Source organism: Tachysurus vachellii, chromosome 10, assembly GCF_030014155.1.
Source record: "Tachysurus vachellii isolate PV-2020 chromosome 10, HZAU_Pvac_v1, whole genome shotgun sequence".
Lineage (NCBI taxonomy): Eukaryota > Metazoa > Chordata > Actinopteri > Siluriformes > Bagridae > Tachysurus > Tachysurus vachellii.
This window is the reverse complement of record NC_083469.1, coordinates 16,356,070-16,382,427: the sequence shown is the minus strand read 5'-3', so window position 1 is coordinate 16,382,427 and position 26,358 is coordinate 16,356,070. Positions and strand designations below refer to the sequence as shown.

General features: G+C 37.9%; 1 protein-coding gene across 2 annotated transcripts; it reads right to left on the bottom strand.

Annotated features, from left to right (window-relative positions):
- Positions 1-1,233: 1,233 nt before the first annotated feature.
- slc24a4a (solute carrier family 24 member 4a) lies at positions 1,234-25,991 on the bottom strand. 2 transcript variants are annotated; one of them, XM_060879924.1, is made up of 17 exons: positions 25,333-25,991; positions 20,932-21,045; positions 14,133-14,209; positions 13,224-13,298; positions 12,959-13,043; positions 12,753-12,856; positions 12,026-12,100; positions 11,682-11,707; positions 11,536-11,589; positions 10,115-10,203; positions 7,595-7,764; positions 6,691-6,841; positions 5,031-5,197; positions 4,780-4,894; positions 4,544-4,656; positions 4,367-4,432; positions 1,234-3,853 (listed from the first exon to the last, which is right to left on the bottom strand). In XM_060879924.1, exons 1-17 carry the CDS (start codon positions 25,490-25,492, stop codon positions 3,704-3,706), a joined length of 1,791 nt encoding a protein of 596 aa, XP_060735907.1. In that variant the 5' UTR covers positions 25,493-25,991; the 3' UTR covers positions 1,234-3,703. The 2 variants fall into 2 exon arrangements, with proteins under 2 accessions (XP_060735907.1, XP_060735906.1); XM_060879923.1 differs by having other exon boundaries at positions 10,058-10,203; positions 25,333-25,989.
- Positions 25,992-26,358: the final 367 nt, after the last annotated feature.

Here is a 26,358-nt window from a genome sequence, read left to right as displayed (position 1 = left end):
TTCATTTTAATGTTAGCTTAATCTGATTTGAGGCCATGTGTCTGTCACATTACCATTAGCTAACATGTAAATAGATGTATATGCTGTTCTTATGTCTTTCTTAGAGATTTATGGATAGGCAAGCTTTCTATGTTCTATGTCTTTTTTATGCTAAGGGAAACACTTTTCAGGTCAAAATTTTCCCATGATATTAATTCTTAGAGTAGCAATAGGATTCATGTTTTGATGATTTTGACAGTAAAGAGCAATATCTAACACATCAGTCCTAAATCTCACATAGCTGTTTTGTTGTGTTGAGATCTGGTGAATGTGAAGGAAACAGCATAACATTCTCATACTCGTTCAATGACTCTCATGCTCTTTGGATGGGTAGAATAACATTCAATAATTCATTCACTCTCAGTAACGGCTCAATCCTGGTCAGGGTTGCAGGGGATCTGGAACATATCCCAGGAATATATTCTGCTCGGGAATAACTTTGTTTTGACTTTCCATGACCTTTTCTTCTAAGGCACCACACCGGTACCCCCTGTCCCACATATAACTAGAGTTTTTCCTGCTCCAAGCACACATGATACAACTAATCGGATAGTCACCTGATTAAAAGCTGTGCATAAGTTGAAGTGGGTGTATTAAAGCAGGGAATACAGTAAACGTGCAGGACAGAGGGTATTCCAGAACCAGAACTGGGAATGTGTGCCCTAAGGGGATAAATACACCCAAATGATGCCTACAGATTAACATTCCTACTCATGTAATACTGTAAAAACAAAATCATGTGTGATCATGTGTAAAGCACCAGTGTGTATCTGCAGGACACCTGAATCTCAGTTATCAACTAACATTACAATTATCAACTTTAGTGGCACAAAATGATTGATTTCTCATAACCTATAAAATGTACTTCTCTTTGTACTTTTCCAATAAATTTACTTTTAAAGAATTGTATTCACAGTCTTTGTATGGCTTTCTGTTAATTGTATTTTCTCATACATTAGAAAAATTCTGTATTATGTATAAAACACTTGTTGAGAAACACTTTTTTTTTTGCTGGACACTTTTCCAAGTTACGAAGACTGACTTCTTTGCAGACATAGATTAAATCAATTATTTGGCATAAACTACAATAAAACTGATTACAGCAAAAAACACAAGGCAGCACAACACGGTACATTACAGCTAATAAACTCACATGGGTTTCTGCTAGAAGAGCACACCGTACACCATCAAATCTTTATAAATTGTAGAAGTTTAATTTGTGTCCATACAATTTTCTTATGATTCAAATATGAATGATAATATTTTAGAATATTTTATTGCTTCACAATAAAATGCATTGGTTGGATACATCCATTTATAGCAAGACAATACATTCAAGTTAAACACTGTTGTCATACAGTACCTATTCAATTATTATCTTTTTGTATCAGTGGCTTGGAAACCAATCCAGCTCAAGCTCACGTTTCCCCCAGCCCACAGTGCAGCAGGTCACAGTTTACTCTGAATTAAGACTGCACGTGTATGTGTGAACAAAAAACAGTGCATGTGTCCTGTAGGTGTGCACTTTCATGCATGAACTTAAATGTACTGTAGGTTTTTAAAACACCTTCATTTAACTTAAAAGGTTTCCCCTGAAGAGGTATACGCTAGGTTTTTCTGTGCATACTTCGCTTCATGTCACAATGCTACCACTGGTAACGAAGATACCACCTCCTGAGTGATCCTAATCCCCGAAAGGAAGAAAACAATAATCCGGTCACTCAGTTGTGTTGAAGTGCACAGTTTATAAAATACAGCTAGAGTCAAAAATACTGATTTTTCCGTTCAAATGTAGAATTAATAACCATTATAATAACAGACATGCCACAGAACAACTGACTTCAAAATAGATCATACGAATGGCTTATCTACACCGATTTGTTATAATTTTGCTATTAATTAATGAATATATGAATTCATTATATGTACTATTGTAGCCTACTAGCTGTTACGATAACAAGAACAAAACCTTGGCTCAATAATCAAATAGGAAAATAGTTGCATATATGTGAATCATTATAGAAATTCCAAGCAAAACAGATATGGAAGTAAATTGTGTAATTCCTAATCTTTCTTGAAACACACAATGTGTTAATAGCACATGGACTGACGAATCCAAACAAGCAACATTCTTGATCTTATCTTGAAACAACCTAAACAGTTTATAGGTCATATTCTGTCTGAAGACTGATCAACTACCTTGTAAAATATAAAAATAAAAATAAAAATAAAATCAATCACCTCACACCATATGCACAGCACACAGCCATGTACAAAAAATGTGCCATTCCTCGTAGCACTAATAGTGTAGGGTAGTATGAATATTTGCATGCTTGAGCCACAAGGGTATTTAAATAGAACCAGCCCTTCTGGTTACAGCTTACTGGTTACAGATTTCACTTGCATACATATTATGCAATATATATATATACTGCACACACTGAAACACTGCGCACACACACACCTGCCTTTCCACATGGATAACAGCGACGGCACCTTTTAGCACTGAACAACGACACCTGACATTTCCACAACTGACACTCACTGACACAAACACATCTGCCCTTTACTCGGGGGTCTAATCTCCTGAGCCTCTTGAGTTTGGTGCAGGATGGAGTGGTAGCTGCCATATAGGGAGATCGACATGATCTGCTGCGTCAAATCATGCAGCACAGACAAACAGTACAGAGACCCAGAAAGGAGAGCTGGAGAGAACGGTTCAAAAAGAAAGAAAATTCGACCGTTCCAGTCATGGATGTGCATCCACTCCTCCTGCCCTATACCTGGAAGGAAGCACTAGTTCAAATAGGAGGACTTTTAATGTCATATTTACATATAAACAAAAAATACAACATCAAGATCTGTGGTTGTGGTCTTTGTCTCATCAGTGAATGAGTGAAATTTGTCTTCTGTACCATCAAGGAGCTCAAACGGTTTTAATCGGTCCTTGTCTGTCTGTATTGTTGTGCAAGAGCCAGGAGCAGACGTGAATCTTAATCACTACAGGATGGATATTCCACAGCAGGACAAATTGATGGTGTCTCTTCTCATACAGGCTGCTGTCACAGTCCTACTGTACTGCACTGCTGACTTAACAAAAATATTATCGTCCTTCACACTTCAAAAAAGAAAAAAAAACTCTCTCATGACATTAATTGTCATTAAACACTTCTTCTGTCTTTATTTCTCCTTATTGCATTGCAGCAGAAAAGAGCTGAGGTCTTTCCTCACTGCGATCATAGTGTGGCCTAGAGTCTTCACCCTATATGTCTAAAGTGCAAGGTTCATTTTTGTTTTGATTTGATTTTTCTCCAAGGAAGACCAGATGTAAATGGGATGCATTTGGATGTTTCCACTGAACAGCATTCCTCTTTCTACTGTGTATATAGAGAAGATGTTCAGGCTACGCCCATGTAGATCCAATTCAAATAGACATGCTATGCTGCTAATGTGAGAAGGTCCAGTCAGAGCGAGTCCTGGACAGAGAACTGAACGTTCATCTTCATGGGCAGGTACAGCAGAATTTTAAGTCTTTGCACTGAACGCATGATGTCGGACATGACGGATATTCAGGAATGAAAAAAGGTTGGGACAAAATGACGTAAATCTGATAAGAGATTGTGATGGTAGGTCCAGTCTGGAAGTGATTCAGAAACAAAAGGTTTCAGACTTCCTGACACATGGGGAAATTGACGAAGGTAAAAATGTTGTACTCGATCAAAATGGAGATGCACAGGAAGACGGCGTACAGCAGGAGCACATACACACCCAACTTTAAGTCCAGCTTCCACCTGTTCACGTGGATCCCCAGGACCTGTGGAGAAAGACAGAGTATAATGTACACAAACATGACTCGGATTTCATTTATAAAGGTCATTCATGTCAATCAAAGCAGAAAGGTAAGTTAATTAAACTTGTGGTGTGTTGATGTTCATGATCTTGAATGAGCTGCAAAGCATCCTTGAGATTATACAAGTCAATATCAGTCACATTTTTCTGTGGAAGACCAGGGAAGGTCTGGGGATTGAATGATAGGTGAAAAATATCCAAAGCATCGTTTTCAACTTCTCAGTATGTGTGATATTTCTTCTGCTTTGTTTTTAACATTTTTTGTATGAGCTTCCATGCATTTTGTGCTTAACTCTGAGTTTTATCACTACTGGAGTAGAGAAAAAGTACATAAGTTATGCATACATGTAATGTGTCTCTGGTTTTTAGTTACTTTCATGCCAGTTTGTGTGTTTCATTAAAAAAAAAAGTAATTTTTTTTCCAGGCCTGGGTGGTTATTGCTGCAAATTGTATCACATGTTTCTCACATCAACTTACAGTCAAAGCCACTGATCCCAGGAGCAGCACCACAGAATACACCAATCCTCTACTGTTGATTTTCACCTGTGAGAAGAGTAAAGAAATAGCATTTACATTGCTGTGCTTCACCCAGTTCTCCTTAGTGAATGTGTGTGGGTATGAGAATATTCGTCAGGGAGACAGCGTGACAGATACCACTGATCCATAGTTGACAGCCATCGTCTGGATGCCCCAAGGAACACCGAGCCCAACCAGGATATCAAAGACATTACTGCCGATTGTATTGGAAACGGCCATATCTCCCAGGCCTGTGGATGTACACACATAATACATGATAGATAAACGAATACAGAAACCCGGAAAGAGGAGTTGAAGTGAAAATTGTATGACTATGACCATAATGAATGACTATGAATGCACAAGAACAATACCTTGTCGAGCGACTATAAGGCTAGCTATACAGTCAGGAACACTGGTGCCGGCTGCAAGAAAAGTGATTCCCATTATAACATCAGGTATTCCAAGTGTGTATCCGATAATCGTCACCTGCACATAATAATAAAATGATTTCACAATGACATTGTATACAGTGATATTCTATAAAGACAAAATGCTTTAGAGATTCTGAAATGGTATAGTAAATAGACAGGTGATGCAAAACCTCAAATTCAAACACACTTACCATCCACACCATGAAGTATGAGAAGATAGCTATCCACAGAGTGGAGAGAAAAAAGGAGAGCATGAAGAAATTCTCCCAGCGTGGCTTCCCACAGTTCGGCACGGTGAAGTACAGCAGCACCAGTATAGGCCATGAAATGAGGAACTTCACTCTGTTCATAGTGCCTCCTGCAGGTAAAATGAGATAATACATCACCTCATTCACTGAGACACAATGGCATTTAACTTAAGGAAACTCACTATTGAGATTTGTTTGTATGGAAATACAGTTCATCATAAAGTTTTACACATGCCCTGTGGACTGTGTAATAGCTTTAATAAATGTCTGACTCATAAGGAAACACATGCAATATCCATATTAAACGTGACTGTTAACTCCTGAGAAGGTCCATGAATGTTAAGCTGATAATCTTACAACAATAAGTTCTGGGTTCCTTGTCCAAAGGGATTATTTTTTGTTAACTTTACTCAAGGGAAAATTTGACAGGCATCGTGCCTAAGACTGAGACTGAGATTTCTTCGTGTGACTGCTTCTTATCTGGCTTAGACAAAGAGCTTTAATACTAAATTACACACATAATTTATTTATCCTCAGATGGTTGAACGTGCAGAAGAAGCTCCATTACTATTCAGCCATATCTTTTAGAATAATTAAACGTTTTTTTCTAAGGCTTTGCTAAGTCATAGTGTTAGTCGTAAGTCTTTAGCTTTACATATCACTGAAAGTAGACAGGAAATGCTTCCTTTTACAGAAAAATGCTATTTGTCCGACAGTGCAGCCAACCAACCACAAGCTTTTCAGAAACAGTTGACAAGCTTTTTTTTTTTTTTTTAAATTTCACATTTAATTAACACCTAAACCTTTTAAAGATGTAATCCTGTGAACTTTCTGTGATCAAATCTTGGTCACAAAATCTAAAGAAATCTAAAGTCATATGGCTTAAAATAGGATTTCCTATTTATTGAACCGTATCATTTACATATTCCTTATGATTCAAATGATTTAAAACACAAAGGCTTTTTGCTTTTGTGATTATAACGCCAGTTAAAGAGAAAATATCCCGTTTATCCTATTCAATTACAAGCCCCGCCCCCTCACTCTGCTCCTCCTCCGTTTACTCTTCACTGTGGAAACCCTGACTTGCAGTCAGACGATAATTTTTAATGCGACATTGTAGCTGAGAACTAAAGAGAGGAACTACCAGGATACACTTATCACTATACTAATGAGTAGTGTGTGAATTTGTAGTTAGCTGAATCCAGATCTAATTTACATGGCACAGATCTGATAACACTTGTTAACTGATAAAAGAATGCTTGCTTATCTCCTCTAATTTGGCCTTCTGCCATATATGATGCTAGTTGTCCTAGTTGCGATTGTAACTAGCTAACTAACTAACTAGAATTGAGTGCATATAGTGGATAGACAATACGAGTGCAACCTTTGAGATTCTGAAGCTTGCTGCCAGAAAAGTGTGCAATAAGTACACTGCAGAGCTTTTGCCTCTCTCTACATAAAATTATTAACAAAGATTCTCCAGACCTGAGATCATCAAAATGCTGTTCATAATAGAAATCAAATTATGTACAGACAGTTTGAATTACTAGAAATGTTAGTTAAATGTATGCCATATTACGGTCTGTGTGTATGAGTCTCTAACCAGGCATGATGAAGGGTGAAGACAACTCATTTTCCTCCTCCTCCTCTGTTAGTTTGTCCTCTGGTACGTTTCCATTCTCCATGGTGTCTGCTTTCCCATCAGCCACTAATGTGCCGTCCACTCCATTGGATCCCTGCATTAGTCGCTGTTGCTATTAAAAACAAACAAAAAATTTTGTTTAAATTTGAAATAGGATTTTTTTTTAAACAATGTGTTTTGTATCCTTTTTAAACACAGCTGATTCAGATTCACATTTAGGAGTCTATGTTTGCTAAACTTAGTATCCTTATTTGTTACATATTTATAAGTACTTTATATGACCAAAGGTTTCTCTAAACCTGACAATCACACTCATCACAGTGATCATCACATGTGTTCTATGGTCTGTGTTTCTGTGTTTCTGTTCATCCCAGAGGTTTTTAGTGGAGCTGTGGTCAGGGTTATACTGTATGCAGGAGTTCTTCCTTACACCATGAGTCACAAACTTTTGGCAATATAGTGCATGTCTGTGCACATTTATTATTAAATACTGAACAATTATTCACAGAGTATAAAATATGTCAGCATCAGGTCAGTATCTCACATGTTCAAGGTGTTTTCCTTAGTAAAAACATGGAAAATACCGAAAGAGCTCAGGTTGTTGGACTGAGGAAGTCTGAACAGGTGATTTCTAAATCCCAGTGAAAAATCCCCAGTAAATGGAAAAAAAAACTCTTTTATTGCGATCTACTTCTGTTGTTTCTGCGTCACCTTTAAAATCCATTCTTTTACTGCCAGTCAGTGGAAAATCACATCAGCCAGTTAAATCCCTTTTTATCTCATGCTTAGGACTCCTGCTGGAAATGTTTGGCAACCGCTCTTTTTAACACTGACGTTTCCATTATTAGATTTGAAGGCTTCTCACCTCATTAATGATGAGTCTGCTTGCCATACGCAGGCGGGTTTTAGGCCCAAAGCGGTTGGTGATCATGACTCTAAGACCAGCCTCAGGGAAGCGGTAGTTTGGAGGACTGGAGTTCATCATCTCATCCACCATTACAACTGAGCCACGAGTGTACATCTTATTAGGTTTTACTAAAAACAGAGACAACAATATGCATTAAATCTGTAAATGCATCAATTCTTTCAGTTAAAATAACAGAATTCTGGACAAATAGGAGAAATTCAGGAAAATCTGTCTCACCACTTCCACTATTCAAGCTTTTTCTATCAAACATAAAAAACAAAGCAAAAAAAAACACACACACACAAACACACACACACACAAACACACACACACACACACACACACACACACATATTAATCAGTGATGTTTGAGACCCACATATCTATGCATATCTCACAACTCTCTCAACTCTGCTTTCCTTTTGTCTCCATGGTAAAAAACTGAATGCTTTTTGTGCTACGCTATACACTCAACAGCATTAATCATGCGGAAAACATGTGGTCATTTCATGCAAACCCCTACAGGGCCACACTGTCCCATCTTCACTGATTGACGGACTCTTCTGAAGCACTTATCTTAAGTTCAAGGAGGTGATGCAAACCGGCTAACAAATGTGAAATCAAAATCTGAACAATTTGATTCAGAGTACTCTGGGAATATACAAAAATGACATAGAAGTCGTGTTGAATTTATTTCCTTCAAATGCGTACATCGGTGCTATGTGACTGTATTAAGTTACATAAACACAATTAATTCATTTTGTTCATCTAACATGATTTGAGCATTTATTTATTATGAATAAATCTGTATAAAATCCAACTGAGTTTATACCTGAGCGGAGACTCAAAAAAAAAATAACACTAAACTACCACGAATGCTTTAATTGCCTATACATAATAATATAGTTATAGATCTCATCTAACATACTGATGAGATTTCATTATGTAATTTGTTTACATTAAAACTACATGAATCGATTATATTAAATCGACATTATTACATCTAATAATTAGAATGATGTTTAAATTACGATTTGTATAAGCAATAGAATCATGTTTTGTTGAGAATAGTTAGATTTTTATGCAAACTATATGTGATATGTTTTCTTAAATCTGACTGAACACCAAAAACAGTTATACACACACACTCTTAAGCACAAGTACAGAAATATTAACTGGGAGCTCAGTAGTTATGGAGTTGGTCATTTGTGAGTTCAAATCCCAACACCAAGCTGCCACAGTGAGCAAATCCTTGAGCAAGACTTAATCCTTTGCTGCTTAGCTGTATCCTGTGTCAAATGTACTGTGCATTATTTTGAATAAAAGAATCAGCCATATGAACATGTCAATTCTGATTTGTGATATAAAACATATCTCTGGCAGTGGATCAGAATAGTTTTGGTGCAGACTGAAGAACCACCAGGTAAGCATTTGAGCTGTTGTTGGGAAATTTTGAATTTGATATCATAGAAATCCAGAAGCATCTGATCCTGCTGTCCTGATGGGAAGGATGTCATTCCTCTTTCATCTGTCTCTCAGAGACACTCTAGATAACTCTTAGCTTATACAAAGGGAAAAGCGCAGTTAGACTTTCCTCCCCAAGTGCATACAGCTTCACCCTTGAAACTGCATGAGAAGTAGTTTGTAAAGTTCTAGTACAGATTGTAAAGTTTAAAGTTGTAAGCTAGTCTCAGGATGCATGTTTCATCCTCTAAGATTAGTAGTTGCTTAATGGGCAGGAATTAACATGGGATGACAGAGTAGATAAAAAATATATAAATGAAGACCCATCTTTACCCCCACGAGGCACTTGGGGCACATGCTAAGGCCACTGTGACATAAATGGGCCAAGATAGAAATGGACCAAGAATAAAAACTTCTACAACATACACTATGACATCATGTGGCCTTGAGCACAGTAGGTCTTGAACATCACTAATTAATATTTAGGCCTATATTACTAACATACACATCACACAAGTATTCACATAGTAAAGCAAACAATGCACATACATGAACATATACACATACACAAACACACAAATTGTATACTATGTACATTCTTGCTTTAAAAAAAAAACAAAACAGGAATCTGGAGCGAAAGGGAGAAGTATTTAGTAAGGCTAAGCAGACAGGCTTTCTTTCAAGGAATTTTAATGACACAATTTAAAACACACAACACACAGAGAATCTACCCAGAAGGCAAGCAGTGCCTTCTGTACCTTTCACACTACTAACTTTGGCAGCTAGTGTGAACATCTACTAAGCAGACAAGCTCCAAACTGACAGGAAAGAGGCAAGAAATTTTTGTTAGTCTCAGCAGTAATCATTGTGAGTACGTGTTGATTTGGAGGAAAGGCAGAGCAGAAGAGAGGGAGCTGAGCTGGTGCGGAGGAAAGAAGCCTGTCTAGTTACCCTTACCTGAACTGAGTAATGGCCATGAGGGATCATCCCAAAACTGCTCATAATATGCATTACCATCCTCCAACTCGCTGGTCACGGCATTACCATTGGCAACACCCATATCTTCTTTACCAGAAAAGTAGTTCTGTATGCTGGTGTTAAACCTGAGAAAAAGAGAAATCTCCAACTGAGCTTTGTCATTTATCTGTTATTTATTCATTCTGTATTTTGTATTAATCTGTAATTAATTCTGTAGAATCGTCCATTCTACCACATGCTCATGCCACAAAAACAGCTTCTTTCCATCTGCAAATGGCTCATCAACAATATCCTCTACCCACCACAATCTCTTAATTGCCTCCTTGGACATTGAGCTATAACTCCATTTTGCTGTTGTCATACCTCAAACAGCATGCATTTGCAATAGTCCACTTTTTTGGGCATCTTACAGCAATATACAGTTAATGTTTTACCTCCACTGCCTGTTGTACTTGCAATTTAGAGTTTAGCACTGATCCACTTTTGCACATCTGGCAATATTATACAGTAATGTTTCTAGTTTATTTTTATTTTAATATATTTTTATATTCATATAGTTCACAGGTTCTTTTTATTTATGCTCCCCTGCTTCATATTACTATGCACCTGTACAGCAAGACAAATTTCTTGTACATGTAAAACCCACAGCACTTTGAAATAAAGCTGATTCTGATCCTGATTCTGATCCCAAATGTATTTTACAGGATTCAGATCTGGTGACTGAAGAACACTGAAGAACACTGAGATCACTATTAAGTTCCTGAAGCCAGACTGTGAGACTTTTGCTTTGTGATATGGCACATTATGTGATATGGCACATTATCCCACACAAAGTGTGGACAGAAAACATTTCCCACACCAATACACCACCTCTACCAGCCTGGACTATTGACATGAAGCAGGTTGTGCTCATGGATTCATGCTGTTGCTACCAAATTCTGATTGATTTTTCCATGTGTGCCTCAGCAGAAATCCAGATTTATCAATCCAATCTATGTTTTTTCCACTGAGCTACATTTTCCCCATTCTGCTGGTTGATGCGAACATTACCCGAAGTCGCTGACTGTATCTGCCTGACTTAATGCATTGCACTGCTGCCACGTAATTGGCTGATTAGATAATTACATAAATGAGCAGGTGTACGGGTGTTCCTAATAAAGTGCTCACTCAGTAAGTGTAAATCTTGTCTTTGCTTTTTTTTATTTTGTTCTGTAACTACCAGGCTAATGTAGCTGACAAGCACAAGAAGCTTATAGCCACCGGTTTAGCATTGTGCAGACGGCATCACTCCATCAACATCACGAGGACAAATATTAGTAAAATATATTTGCTGGTCAGATGTCAAAATCACTAAATTCCATTTAAATTATATTTGTTCATGCACCAAAGTTACAATAAATGCACCTGGGTTTTACCAGAGAATTACAAAACAGGTTGTACTGTGTGCAAGAACTCACTTCATAATGATTATGTAGCCAACATACATGACCATGAGAACCAGACTCTCCCACCTGTGAGAAGAGAGCAGTGGACAGTTTGATTATGGTTATGATTCAGCAACTAAAACTCACAAACACTGCTTTAACTGCACTGAGGCACTTACCACATAATCTGCCCATCATAGATGAACTATAAAAGGAGACACACTAAAGTGAACAATCATTAAATAAGTCCTTTTTTTTCTCAAAACATAAAAAATGATCATTTGTGTTATGAGATGTTGTGAAACTGAACCTGGCCAATAGGCTTTCATATGTATTATAAATAAAGTATTACCTGTTTACTCACAATGCTACATGTCCAGCCTAAATAACTCTTTTATTGCAAATATAAAGATTTGTTATATAAAAAGTACATTTGCTTTCACAACTGATTTTGGATTTGCAATATACAGTACTGAAACATTCCTTAAAAAAAAAACTCTGCATACTTTAATATCATACTTACTACTATAAGTGCTACAACAGACAGCGTGTAGTAAAGGGAGTCCCGAAACACAGCATACTTGGTGAGAAAGACAACCTTCAGAAGAAAGAAAAGAGCTTTATAAGTGTTTATATCATTGTAATATATTTTGTCACCTGCTGTTCCCCACCCACTAGCCAGGACCAGCATATCATACAACAACTACCGGCTAGAGAGGGTGAAGGCTAACATACAGTATGTCTCCTCTGAAACACAGGAGTCCAGCCAATGGCATCATTTGCAGTTGCTACTCATGTGAAAGACACTCAGAGGAATGCATTATCTGCCCTGATCTGCATACATGAGCTTACAGATGCCTGTGAATAACAAGGTAAGGACAGAGAATAATATCCCACCCACAAAGAGCAACTTTATAGAAAGTCAGTAGTTAGTAGGTGGGGTGTGACCAAAAGATTAATGTTTAAATTAGTGAGAATATCAGGGCTAAAATTCTTTGATTCATTTAGCTGTACGTAAGGTATTATAGTATTTTAAAGAGTAAAAGCACAGAGAGCAGCCGAAAGAAGAAGAAGAACAATGACAAAAGCACAGCAGAATATTTTTACTGTATGAAACGGTCTAAAGTGAGAGAACTACTGAGAATGGACAAATAAAAAAGTACTGTTTTGCTTTTTTTTGCAAATTTCAGAGGGACAAATTTCAGAAACAGAACACACACACACACAAACACACACACAAACAAACACACCTGTCCTGCGAAAATTCCACACACACCAATGATGCAGAGAATGTTGAAGACAGCTGAGCCCACGATCGTGCCTACACCCACATCTCCATGTGTGATGAACACACCTGCAGAAAACACAATATTCAGCCCCTAGAGCAGCTCACAATAGCTTATGTGGAAACGTATGTGTGTGTGTCTGTGTGTGTGTGTGTGTATGTGTGTCTCACCAATGATGGAGGCAAAAAGCTCAGGAGCTGAGCTTCCAGCTGCCATAAATGTTGCACCAGCTACATCCTCACTCATGTTCAGTTTCTGACAGATGACAAGAGTCGCATACAAATGATCAGAGTGCAGCTAAAAGTGAAAAGCCTGAGAGCATGCAACACAGAGCAGGCCTGAGATGATGGATTGAGCTTGATGGTGTGATTCAAAATGGACACTGGTTTCAGAGCTTGACTAGTTGAGAATTAAAGCTTTTATACTCCAACATACTTCACAGATCTTCTCCAGCGACGTAACAAAGTAGTCGTCGCATACAATGGCCAGAGCCAAGAACATGTAGACAGCCTAAATAAATAAACAAACAAACAAACAAACAAATAACTAGATAACTAAATAAATGAATTATTAATGACACAATTATTATATCAGTTAGAAAAAAGTACAAAAATAGCTTTATTAATGAAAAACCCAAATGAAGACATTACTAATTATATTGTTTCTAATGAATTTATAAAATAGACCAACAGTCCCTAGAGTTTACTAGACTGGAAAATGACCAGGACTGTCCAGTTTTGTTGAGTCTGTGCTCATGAGAGCCTCAGATACTTGTTCTTGACTGACAGGAGTGAAACCCGATGTGGTCTTCTGCTGTTGTAGCTCATCCACCTCAAAGTTTAATGTGTTGTGTGTTCTGAGACACTTTTTTGCTCATCATATTGTAAAGAGTGACTATCTGAGTGATTACAGACTATCTGGCAACCTAAACTAACTAGATAACTGCATGAATGTGCAGGTGTAAATGTACTCCTAATAAAGTGGATTGCGAGTGAATATATCATGTGATACTATTAAAAATAATTAATGGAGGTCATTTCAATTCAATATTGTATCTCATTTCTATTTTAGATGCAGTGCAGCATAACTATACCTATTATGAAGACAATGTGCTCAGGGGACCTCAAGTGTCACTGAAGCCTTGTTTGTGTTTTTATTCATTAGTAGCTTTACACACTCTACTCACATGGTGCTTTCCAGTCACATGACACAATAAACAGCTGGGAAGCAATTTAGAATGATCACAAAGTTGTCAGAGCTGCTCCATGCATCTTACATGACAGGGTCAATTGTGGAGAGCAGCCAGGCTTTGACAACACAGCCACAGACACTGAGTTTACCTACAGCAAATATGTGCAGCAGGACGGCGCCTTGTGTACGCTCTCGGTTTGTGAACACATCCTCAGGGAACTCATGGATGGCTGAAATGAGAATACGTGTTAGAGGCAATATTCGTGATTTTCATGCGCTTATACACAAAATTACTGCCATAATTTATGAAGAAACTGAATAAATAACAGAAATAACATACAGTGTGACTTAAGACTCATATTTTGACTCATGTTTAGAGACAATTTATTAATTTATTAATATTATATTTATATTATGTTTATAAATAATTATTAATTAAATAATATATTTTCTTAATTAAAAAAGTTTGTATTTCATAATTGATAATTTGTCAAAACTCTCTTGGAGGGAATAACTACATTGATGCATCATCAATGCTCTAAACACATGAATTTATAATCTACATAAAATCTAAATATATATAAATATATATTAAAAAAAACTTAAAACAAAAAAATATATATAACCCCCAAGGCATTGGGAGAACATGCAGATCCAGAAACATGGCTGAGGATGGAATCAAACCCCAACCCAGGAGGCATGGGAGGCAACCCAGGCCACCATGTCAACCCCCCGCAATCGCCCATTAAAATCAATCAATCAATCAATCAATCAATCAATTAATTTGTAAAATTGTAACTGAATTTTATTGAATTATAACTGAATCAAAGGTTTTGAACATGATTTGTAGTTTTTAGTACCAGTAATATTGTGTTTGTTGTAAAGTTGTGTTTTTCCTGTTCTAACATACTTCCAAAGGAGTGTTAATTAGCGGATTAGTTACACTAGATGTGCTGGAAGGGAAGCAGGGAAAACAGGCAAAACCAGGGATGGGAACCTGTGCAGTAGGGGCCAAAATATGACATAAAGAGTTTTAACACTACATAATGTGGAAAAGTTCAAGGACGTGAATTGTAGGCAATGGCCTGTATCATTTGGAACTATATTGTGGATTTTCTTTTTGAAATGGCATGCAGTCTGTTTATCTGTCTTGTAGGTGATTTATCTGTTAGTTCTATCAGAATACACCTTTCACATAGGTATATTCTGATAAATGAACACATTATAAAGGAGTTGCTGTTGTGCTAATGGTCATTAAGATGATTTTGTTTGGTCTGGCCCATTTGACACTGCGTCTGTAATGATAAACTGGGTAATGATGGAAACCCTTGTGGTAGAGAGATCACTCATTCAACATTACATTTCAAACCTTTATATTTTTATGTGCATGTGTATATGGGTTTAGACCTCTAGAGTTCAAATCTAAAGTGCAGTTTGTAAACATTTTGTTAGAAAATCAATCATAATCTAGAACATTAACGTCTGAGAGAAAAATCTGAAAAAACAATGTTAACCAAAACACTTATGTTAAGACAATGTTAACCAAATAATGTTAAAGCTGATAGTTATATGTGATGATGTTGGGATGCATACACTGAGCAAATATAATGTGAAAAAAGAATCTAAATTATTCATAAGAAAGATTTTTTTAAAGAAATAACAAAAAAGACAGCAAAATGTTGTAAACTCAAATTCTGAAAAATAACGGTTTAATGAAAAATTATGACGTATTTATTATTAACAGTTACGGGGATATTGGCAGCAACACATACTGTAATGTGTAGTCCAAATCTAATCTGGTGACTGACTTCCTGAAGTCTCAGAACTTCAAACTCAGCCCTGTTGGTGCTCAGTCAAGCATATTTTCAGTTCCTTCTTGTTTTGGAAAGTTTTTGCTTTACGTCCTGTGTTTGTTAAGTAAATTGCTTACTTAGGATGAGGTAAAATAATTGATATTGCCAGTTGACATGGCAGAACATCTAACTTTTGACCCCTAAAAAAACAAATCATTCCCTCCCAATAAGTCCCTTATGATAAATAACGACTTGACTGAGAGAAATAGCAGCACATGTGCACATATCGAGAATCTTCACTTGATAGTTTCTTAGTTCTCTCATGCAATGATGCACAAAGACAAAGGCACAGCTGGCTAAAAACCACCTGAGCATATATCTGAGCAATTACTTTTGGTCTCTTGAAATGAGGACATTGCAAAAAATAGTAAAACGAATGGTAGACTGTTAACCTTATTTGGAAGAATATAGGATACAGTATATAAAAAATATTATAAATATTATATGCATTTTAATAGTCAAATATTATGCACTTTAATATCTATCTGGGCTGAAGAAATGTGCCAACACATTTATGCCATTATTTCACCAACCAGTTAACCAGTAACTGATGTCTTACTTAAATTTAAAAAAGACCAATTACCTAAAAAGTTCTAGAGAAAGAAAAAATACTTCTATGCTGTAAGGGATGCATTGGATGTATGTACACAGAACATCGTGGAACATCATAAGATCACACATAGCAGGGCAATGTTTAAAAGAGCCAAATGATCTACTGGGAGGAGAACGGAAACATGGACATGATGAACATGGTGAGCACATGCAAAACAGCACAGCTGTGAGGCTGCTACACTTCAGGTTGTGCCATCAAACCTAATGCAAGGTAACAAGAAATAGAGTTTTACACACAGAAACATGTATCACAGCACATCGTGATTTGGCTTCGATCGACATCACTACGTCATGTTCAGTTTCAAGACAATCCATCTTTTTCAGCTATTGTTTAATTTCACATTTAAATATTTTTAAATGAAGAGCTAATATAACACACTAATATAACATAAACAGACATACATGTTTGAGTTGATAACACAAACTAAGTGGTGCAGAAATAATGCAGTCTCAGGAGGATGCTTTTTAGGAGGAACTCCAGCCTGAGGTTGTCCCTGTTGGCCACTGACAGACTGAATTGCACTGAAGCGAATTTGGACACCTCCACTGTCCATCTGTCACCCATGGCTCTGGCCCTCTGAGCCCTGGAACCCCATGTGACAACATGACTATCTGCATTATCCCATTCTGACAAAGTAGCTCTGCAGTGCACAATCCAATGTTTGGAATACAAAGCTCCTGTGTGTCCAGGTCTAACCTCAACAAACACTATCCACACTGCCATCTGATGGAGCGTAAAATCAGCAGAGGCAACAATCTTCTATAAGTACCTCAATACTAGATAACCTTTAGAATCCTAAAATAGTACTTAGTGTTTCTGGATGTTTCTTTATTGCTTTCATCTGAGTCTTCCTGACTGCCAGGAGCAACAGGAGGAAGTACAACAGAACATTGATCACATGCCCTGATCACATTTCTCTATTTACAGACAGCCCCCACCCTATCATACTGAGAGAAGAGAAGAGGATATGGCTTGAAGGATAGCCTCAAGGTCACATCAGAGAAAGAGGATCTTGTACATCCACACATATTTTATATTTGTGCACAAAGGCAAGCTTTTAAACATTTGCATATTCATAGCTGTTACAAACACAATTCTGCCGCTACAACATTCCTCTTGCCGGTAAATGGATACCATACAGTAGTATATAGTAGCACAAAACAGTGTTTAGCATTTTAATATAACCTTCACGAACAGGAGTTACAACACCAAACAGTTTTTAGTACACAGTCAGAAATCCCTAATATCTCTGTAAGCCTAATTTTCAATGAAGTCCGGTTGAGCAGGTGACTGACATTAAGACATGTCGATTGACCATCACAGGAGCTGACACGATGAACCTATCTGCTGAGCCCCAGGTTTCAGCCTCCTATATTTTGACTGTTAGAATTTCTTCCCTCCACACTGAAGAAATGACTCAGTCTCCAGCTGGTAAACCATTAAAGCTGTTCATGAGCTCTGGCATGCAAGTTTAATAATTAATACCAGGACCATTACAGCTTCCAAATGTCTCATTAGCTTTTTTTAGTTCTCTTTGTGAGACTACTACATATTTCTCCCATGTGAGCCAGTGACTGGATAAATTAACTTTTGTCCCTATAGCAGATGCCAGGACCATTGCTTAGGCTTGCAGGTCTGTATACTAGTAGATATTCAGACACTGTAGATAATTATCCCTGCACCTGAATTTTTGTAAAAGCCTACTATAACGAAACAAACTTAATTTATACAACAATTCTACATATGTATAATACAACCCTCCGAGGTAATGATTTGTATCAAGCACCAAGACAGCATAAAATCACAAATGATACTAATATATATGCAAGCAAACTCTGGAACTGAGCAGATGCTAAACTTTAAACCTACAAGAGTTGCTCTATATGAAACAGACAGAAAACTCAATGCTCAGTGTGGTTCTAGGACAAGCAGGAGCCAAATGCTTTGGACCATAATTTGCTGGTGCATGAATGGCTGAATGTACAGCTGGATACTTTCTACTGCAGTGGCTACATTGGGTGATCAAAAAAATGATGCATCCAGTATGTTGATAGTTCTAACTCTGGCAGATCAGACAGTCGCTTTATGTGTGAATGTTACTCATTCATACCAGACCTGCTTTCTCAGGTGAACAGGTCACTCTGAACACACACAGCAGTTCACACATCTTAGAATTATGGGTGTAGCTGTTGGATGTGACTCCAGTACACTGCCATGTTTGGCAAGAATCTTAGTAGTGAATGTGTTCTAAGTGCAAGCAAGTGGAATGGCTCCACAGGCATTTGTTCTATCTACCCAATGATTCATACATGATGACACGTATTCTTTCCCTCATACTGTACATATAATACATTTTTTTTTTAAAAACGGTCATTAAAAAATTTACCATCAAATCTAAGGAACATATTAAAGCCAATTAGCTTAAATATTAGATTTGCTGGCTAGCTTTGTTTTAGTGCTACTGCTAAGGGGTAAAACATTAACCAGTAAACCAAATTCTAGGTTTGTCTCAGTTAGAAAAGCTTGAGAATAAAGATAACTGTTAAATAGCAGAACACCATTACATGAATTTACAATAAAACAATGATTAAATACAGTAAACTGTACAAATATGGATACATTTTCCATAACTTCACTCTGAAACCATAGGAAAAGCCCTCAAGCAGTTATCAAGTTAATTTTTTAATTAAAAACAAGCTCTTTTATTTTTACTTATCTTTGTTCCAGTTAGCTGTGTCAACTGTAGACTGACGGCCCCTCAATTTTTAAAGCGTTGTGTTTTCTACATAGTAACTGAATGATATTTACAGAATTGCTAGCAAATGTTTCTGTTTTTCACTAAGAATCAATGTAATCCGGTGTCACATGCAATTAGTAAATGATATTATTATGAATAGAAAATCATACCATACTTTTTTTTTGTTAAATTAATCCAATCCATGTAAGTGTACACTGATACTGTATGAAAGTCCCACTTGACATGTTTATGGTCCATCATGCCAGCTTGTTAGGTTCTGCACTTGTTTAAGCCAAAGACATTTCATCAGCATACTGTAGCATTCTCCACAGTACAGATTATCGGAAGGTGCATCTAATACAACACTAATTTCAAAATCATGTGATTATCATTACTTATATAAATTACCAGCACAAGGGGGGCACGGTGGCTTAGTGGTTAGCACGTTTGCCTCACACCTCCAGGGTTGGGGGTTCGATCCCTGCCTCCACCTTGTGTGTGGAGTTTGCATGTACTGTACTTCCCGTGCCTCGGGGGTTTCCTCCGGGTACTCCGGTTTCCTCCCCCGGTCCAAAGACATGCATGGTAGGTTGATTGGCATCTCTGGAAAAATTGTCCGTAGTGTGTAATTGCGTGAGTGAATGAGAGTGTGTGTGTGTGGCCTGCGATGGGTTGGCACTCCGTCCAGGGTGTATCCTGCCTTGATGCCCAATGACGCCTGAGATGGGCACAGGCTCCCCGTGACACGAGAATAGTTCAGATAAGCGGTAGAAAATGAATGAATGAATGAATGAATGAATTACCAGCACAACGGTCCTATTGCTGCAAACCATGCCATGAGTCAATATATTTCATCAATTAGGACAACGTACAGAAGCATTACTGCAAATTTGTGTTTATCTGAAATCAAAAGTACAAACAACCCACCAATTATTGCATGGTATGAAAAATGCTGCTGTCTGGTAAAAGTCCAAGGGACTAATAGACTAAACTGTAGATAGAACAACCCCTTTCTTTTAGAAGATCTCATCTTTCTATTGCTTTCTCACCAATTACAGTGGCTAACATCACACACACACGCACACACACACACACACACACACACATACAAACACACACACACACACACACACACACACACACACACGCACACACACTTTGAGAATAGTCAGTCTCAAGCCACACAGACAAATGGCCAGACTCTTGCAGATCCCAGTCACAAACATTGGGTAGTTCTGCAGCACATATCGAAACACTTACAGTACAGCACTTAGATGATGAGGCCTCTTTACAAGTGAGCATCAGCAATTTCTGACTCCACTACACATTGCAAAATATTCTAAAACACATCACAAGCCCATCCCCCAGTAAACTGTGTAATGACCAGTCCTCACAAACCTCCTTGCTTTTCTTTTACTAACTTTATGAAGAGTAAGCGAGAAACAGTCATTTGATACAGTTAGGGTCATTGCCGAGATGGAAAACACAACTAAAAATAGTTTCCAATACCTCCAATTATACTATGCATGAGGCAGCTGCAGACTATTTCTTTGCCCCATGACTGCAAATCTTTTTTAATCGCATTCATTCAGCACACTGGATCTTTAACAGTGGGAAATAACCCCAGGAGCAGGATTCAACATGCAATAGCTTAATTTGCCGTTTGAGCACAATTACCATGCTGTGGCACAATTAGTGAAACAAATCATGTTTAATTAGAGCTAAAGCAGAGATGAATGCATGTCCAACCTGGTGCAGAGCAGTTCTTTTCCACGGTCTCATTATGTTCCTCAGTGGCCATCAGTCTACGGCCCAGATGGTCTGTCGGTCCAGCAAAGTGCTCCTGCAACATGATTCCATGACCTGCCGCACACACACACACACACACACACACACACACACACAGGAGACATCCAACTCAAAATGACAGTTTTCAGTATATTACGGTATGGTATATAAAAATGTTTTTGCACTCTTTGGGCTGTTGGATACTATTCAATCATTGGTTGCATGCCATAGATTTGACTATTGTTGTTCATCACGCGCATCCCTTCATGGCTACAATTGAACATTTTCTAATGGCTACCTCCAGCATAATCATACACCATGCCCCAAAGCAAAAATGGTCTCAAAATGGTTTCATGAGCATGGCAAGTCAGTTCAGAATTATTCAGTGGCCTTCAGTGACCGGATCTGAATCCAGTAGAAAACCTATGGGATGTGGTGGAATGGGACATTCACAGTATGAAAGTTTACCTGAAAAATCTGCAGGATTTGTCTGGCACAGTCATGTCTACATAGACCTGAATCTCAACGGAATGTTACCAACATCTTGTGAAATCCAGGTCTTGAGGAATTGAGGCTGTTCTGAGAGCAAAGTGAGGCCTCACCCAGTATAAGTAAAGTATTCCTAATAAAGTGTCCAGTGAATGTATATTTAGAGCCCTTGAGCTTACTGTCTCTGAACTTGCCACTTAGGACCGATTTGAGATCAATTTGTAGGATTATTTCTGAACATTGCCATCTCACAGCTTAAGGCTATTGGGTTTAATCATGAGCTCCTGAGGTTATTTTAGATGCAGAGATTCTGTGTATGTTCTTCCTGTGTTTTAATACATTTGTTCTCAGAATGAATGACCAATTCCCATTACACCCAGTGTACATTGGGATACTCTCCAGATTCACCTTGATCCTGACCAGGTTTAAGTAGTTATAAAAAATGATTGAATGAATATATGAATGGACTTTCTGACCAGTGGGATTATTTTATTAAGCGAATTGATTTAACCATCAGTAGTTTATCAGTATAAGAGATATACCATTGTCTCTCATTCCTTTCATTTTGAGATAAAAAAGTAGGCCACATCATTTTAATCATTAATCTTCTTGTTTACTGCGACTTTAGATTAATTAACATAAACATAATGACAAAGTGGGGGGCACGGTGGCTTAGCGGTTAGCACGTTCGCCTCACACCTCCAGGGTCGGGGTTCGATTCCCGGCTCCACCTTGTGTGTGTGGAGTTTGCATGTTCTCCCCGTGCCTTGGGGGTTTCCTCCGGGTACTCCGGTTTCCTCCCCCAGTCCAAAGACATGCATGGTAGGTTGATTGGCATCTCTGGAAAATTGTCCGTAGTGTGTGATTGCATGAGTGAATGAGAGTGTGTGTGCCCTGCGATGGGTTGGCACTCCGTCCAGGGTGTATCCTGCCTTGATGCCCAATGACGCCTGAGATAGGCACAGGCTCCCCGTGACCCGAGGTAGTTCGGATAAGCGGTAGAAAATGAATGAATGAATAATGTCAAAGTAACTAGCATCAGATTAGAGACTCAATAATGTCCCTGCCTTACAACCTGATTACTGAAAATCAGAGAATATTAATTCCTTAATTTACTAATCCCAAATCCACTGAGAGGTTTAGGTTCATCTGACAACATGAAATGAAAAAAGTCATAATAATCCAGGAATTTATTTCATAGTTGAAGAGCATAAACAGAAATGGCTGATATAAACAAACTGAGGATGGAATGGGGATTTCCAAGAAAGAAAGTAAAACTCAGTAAAACTGAAATGTACAGTATACCAAAGCAATGAATTTTAATTTCATTAAAATTGGCCAGTGTGCCGAATACAAAATGTTTCACCAATAATACCAGGATATGATGTACATCTGATAATCAAACCTGCTACTTTTCATGTAGATTAGTAAGAAGTGGGAGTCTTGTAGTCTATTATTTTAATATTAATTCCTTAATTTACTAATCCCAAATCCACTGAGAGGTTTAGGTTCATCTGACAACATGAAATGAAAAAAGTCATAATAATCCAGGAATTTATTTCATAGTTGAAGAGCATAAACAGAAATGGCTGATATAAACAAACTGAGGATGGAATGGGGATTTCCAAGAAAGAAAGTAAAACTCAGTAAAACTGAAATGTACAGTATACCAAAGCAATGAATTTTAATTTCATTAAAATTGGCCAGTGTGCCGAATACAAAATGTTTCACCAATAATACCAGGATATGATGTACATCTGATAATCAAACCTGCTACTTTTCATGTAGATTAGTAAGAAGTGGGAGTCTTGTAGTCTACTACAGATTATATTTGATTTCACCTTTTTTTTTATTTTAGAGTACAGTGTATGAACAGTTACAGATGATTTACATTCAGCAATATTCTAACAAAGTTATATCAATTCCTAAAAGGCTTCAAGTGATTTTTCTTCATTTTCTTCCCATCAAAGGTATATTTTATTTGTACTAAATTAATTTATAACAACTATTGTTAATTACCCTGGTTTATTTATTTCCATTATGCACTAATCTTTTTATATTGAATAAATGAGTTATATTTAGTAGATGTGTTGTAAATGATCATGTACCTAAAAAGCAAGCTGCATTCCATTGCCTAATCAACTTGCTGGGAAAATCCTTCCATAGTAGGGGATCTGCTTACAGGCATACTTTTTAAATTAGCCCAGAAGAACCTCACTGGCACGGCTCCTTGTGAGCATGTGCAGTTTTTTAGCCCTTGTCAGCCGTCTCAGAAAATCAAAAAAACCTCTACACATTTACAGTAAGTCTTGTTCACCTTCAGACCCGGAACACAGGTAGAAACATCTACACTGTTTATAACTCAGCAGGACTGATCGTCAACCCTGTCAGCATGATATCATACATGATAGAATGGCATAATGTCGCCTGAGATAATTACATCACTTATTTAAGTTTAATTAATTGTTAGAAGCATACAAAAAACACCTCTTTCTGAAAACATAGTATATAGACTCAATTATATCTTTTTTTTAGAGAATGTTACAGTATTCTTTCAGTTCAGTTTTCAGTTCTATTTTCAAAACAGTTCAGAAATCTTTCAGATATCTTGCTTTCATGTTAACACACTTATCTATCCTGCTGCTCCCTACAATTGAAAGGGTGACAAAAAAATCAATACAAAGTTATTCTGACTGAGCTCCTTTATCCAATGATGAAACAGTTTTTCAAATCCAATCAGGATTGGTCTCTTCCAGGATAACAATGCCTCATCCATATGGCTTTCACAATGACCAGAGATGTTGGCCTGTTTTGTTATAGATGGCTTTCTCCTTCATCAAAACACCAACTGGGGGAATATTCATGTACTGTACTGGCGAGTGGTGGCTTAACAACTTACTAAGACACTTTATGCTGTTTCTGTCCATTAAATTGCAATTCGTTCCCCTTTATTACGTCACTGTATATACCCACAGCAGCACATAACAGCCTTTATAACTGACTATATGTTGTATTATATTAATGCATTATATATATTCTTTATAACTGCACTGATGAGCATTTATCAATAATGTAAAGACAAAAACCCTACTACAATTTATTTTGAATATTTGAGTACTTGCTCACAGCTCTCTCAGGCTCAGAGCTCTATATAACTCCGTTTAGGCCACAGAAAAGGAAACGGAGCCAGAAAAACATTTTTTGTTCAATGCACAGACAGTATGCATATAGACAGGTAGACAGTCCTATAGGGGACACAGCAGATGTGCCATGATCGCTGTGTACACACTGCGGCACCGGGCAGACAGTCATGCGCACGCAGCCAACATGCGATCTGATGAACACATCTGATTATACTGATTTCTGCAAGGCATCTGGAGCACATCTCCACAAAGCAGGGCTAAATAACTAGTCGTTAGTCTTATTCCAGTAACGAAACCATGTGTGATGATCTGCATCCCATTCCTTTCAGACGAAATTGTTATGAGCGTCCCACACACACACAGACACGGTTCCACATCAGTATTAATAACACGTAACTGTCCCGAAACCGTAGCATGGAGCTCATTCATTTCTGCCTAAACTATAAATCTGCTGCACGTGATATCTACTGATGAGTGTAAAATATCGCAAAAACACACCCCTTACAATTACTGTGAGAGCGGATGATGTTGACCATCCACATCTACATCCCCATCCACATCTACATCCACATCCACATCTACATCCCCATCCACATCTACATCCACATCCACATCACCATCCACATCCACATCCACATCTACATCCCCATCCACATCTACATCCACATCCACATCTACATCCCCATCCACATCTACATCCACATCCACATCCCCATCCCCATGCACTCACCTGTTTTGGTGAGGAGCGCTGACATGCACCAGGCCGCCAGCAGAACTCCGCACACTACACACACTTGCGCCAGAAGCATCTCCCTCCGCTTGCGCACTCTGAAATGCTTGGTAATCATAGTCTTTTTGGATATGGAGCAATTCCACTCCATGTCCGACATGGTGTCTGTCGTCCGTGCGCCTTTAGTTCCAAAAACACAGCCGCAGATGGCCGCGATCAGTGGGATAACGGCTGATACGGGGTGTCACGCCGTGCAGAAACGGTGTGTGCGCCTCATTTCCCGTCCAGTATAACCGGTGTGTGTGTGTGTGTGTGTGTGTGTGAGAGAGAGAGAGAGTGAGAGAGAGAGAGATTGTCCCAGACACAGCTATCATGCAGAGTTACGGTTCAGATGTCGGATCATTAAATAGCCTGTGAAAGCGATGGCCTAAGGTGATACAACCGGTTCAAACGTTAAACAGCAATTGAAGTATGAAAACAACAACTGTGCAGTCTGCACCAGAACCCTGGCTGAATCATTTTTTGGAATGGTAATATAAATTCGGCAATGCGTAAAAATATACTTCCATACATTCCACTAAATGTTCCCCGTCACTATCTACTACAGCAGTCACAGATAAACATGCACATCTCTGACAGGGAGCCTTTTACCCGGCGCTCGCTCGTGCTGATCCTCCACGTGACTGGCTGTTCCAACAGAACACGTGACCGGGGCATAAGCTTCGTGTCCCTCTGGGTGCTTTAAACTGGTCTACTGTACTAAGTAGTATGATAAAAAAAAAAATCCTACGCTATTTGTTGTAGTACTGCTTATATAAAGTAGTATGCAATGGTGTGTGAACACGTGTTTCTGATATTTTCCCAAGCAAACATTTAATCGAATAATCGTTATACATGTGCCTTTTTTTTTTAGTTTTACTGACTCCCTTCAAAAAAAGAACAAATAAAATACAGCAACAACATTAATTAGCACGAAAAGCTGCTATGTAGTTTTATTTCTAACAGAAATTTCCATGCATATTGCAA

Excerpts from the sequence above, each read along its gene's own strand:
- slc24a4a (XM_060879923.1), bottom strand. The coding sequence starts at position 25,492 with ATGTCGGACATGGAGTGGAATTGCTCCATATCCAAAAAGACTATGATT. Across the intron at positions 14,210-20,931 it reads AAAGAACTGCTCTGCACCAG|CCATCCATGAGTTCCCTGAG; the intron begins GTTGGACATGCA and ends TTCTCATTTCAG. Across the intron at positions 13,299-14,132 it reads TCCTGCTGCACATATTTGCT|GCTGTCTACATGTTCTTGGC; the intron begins GTAGGTAAACTC and ends TTATTTATTTAG.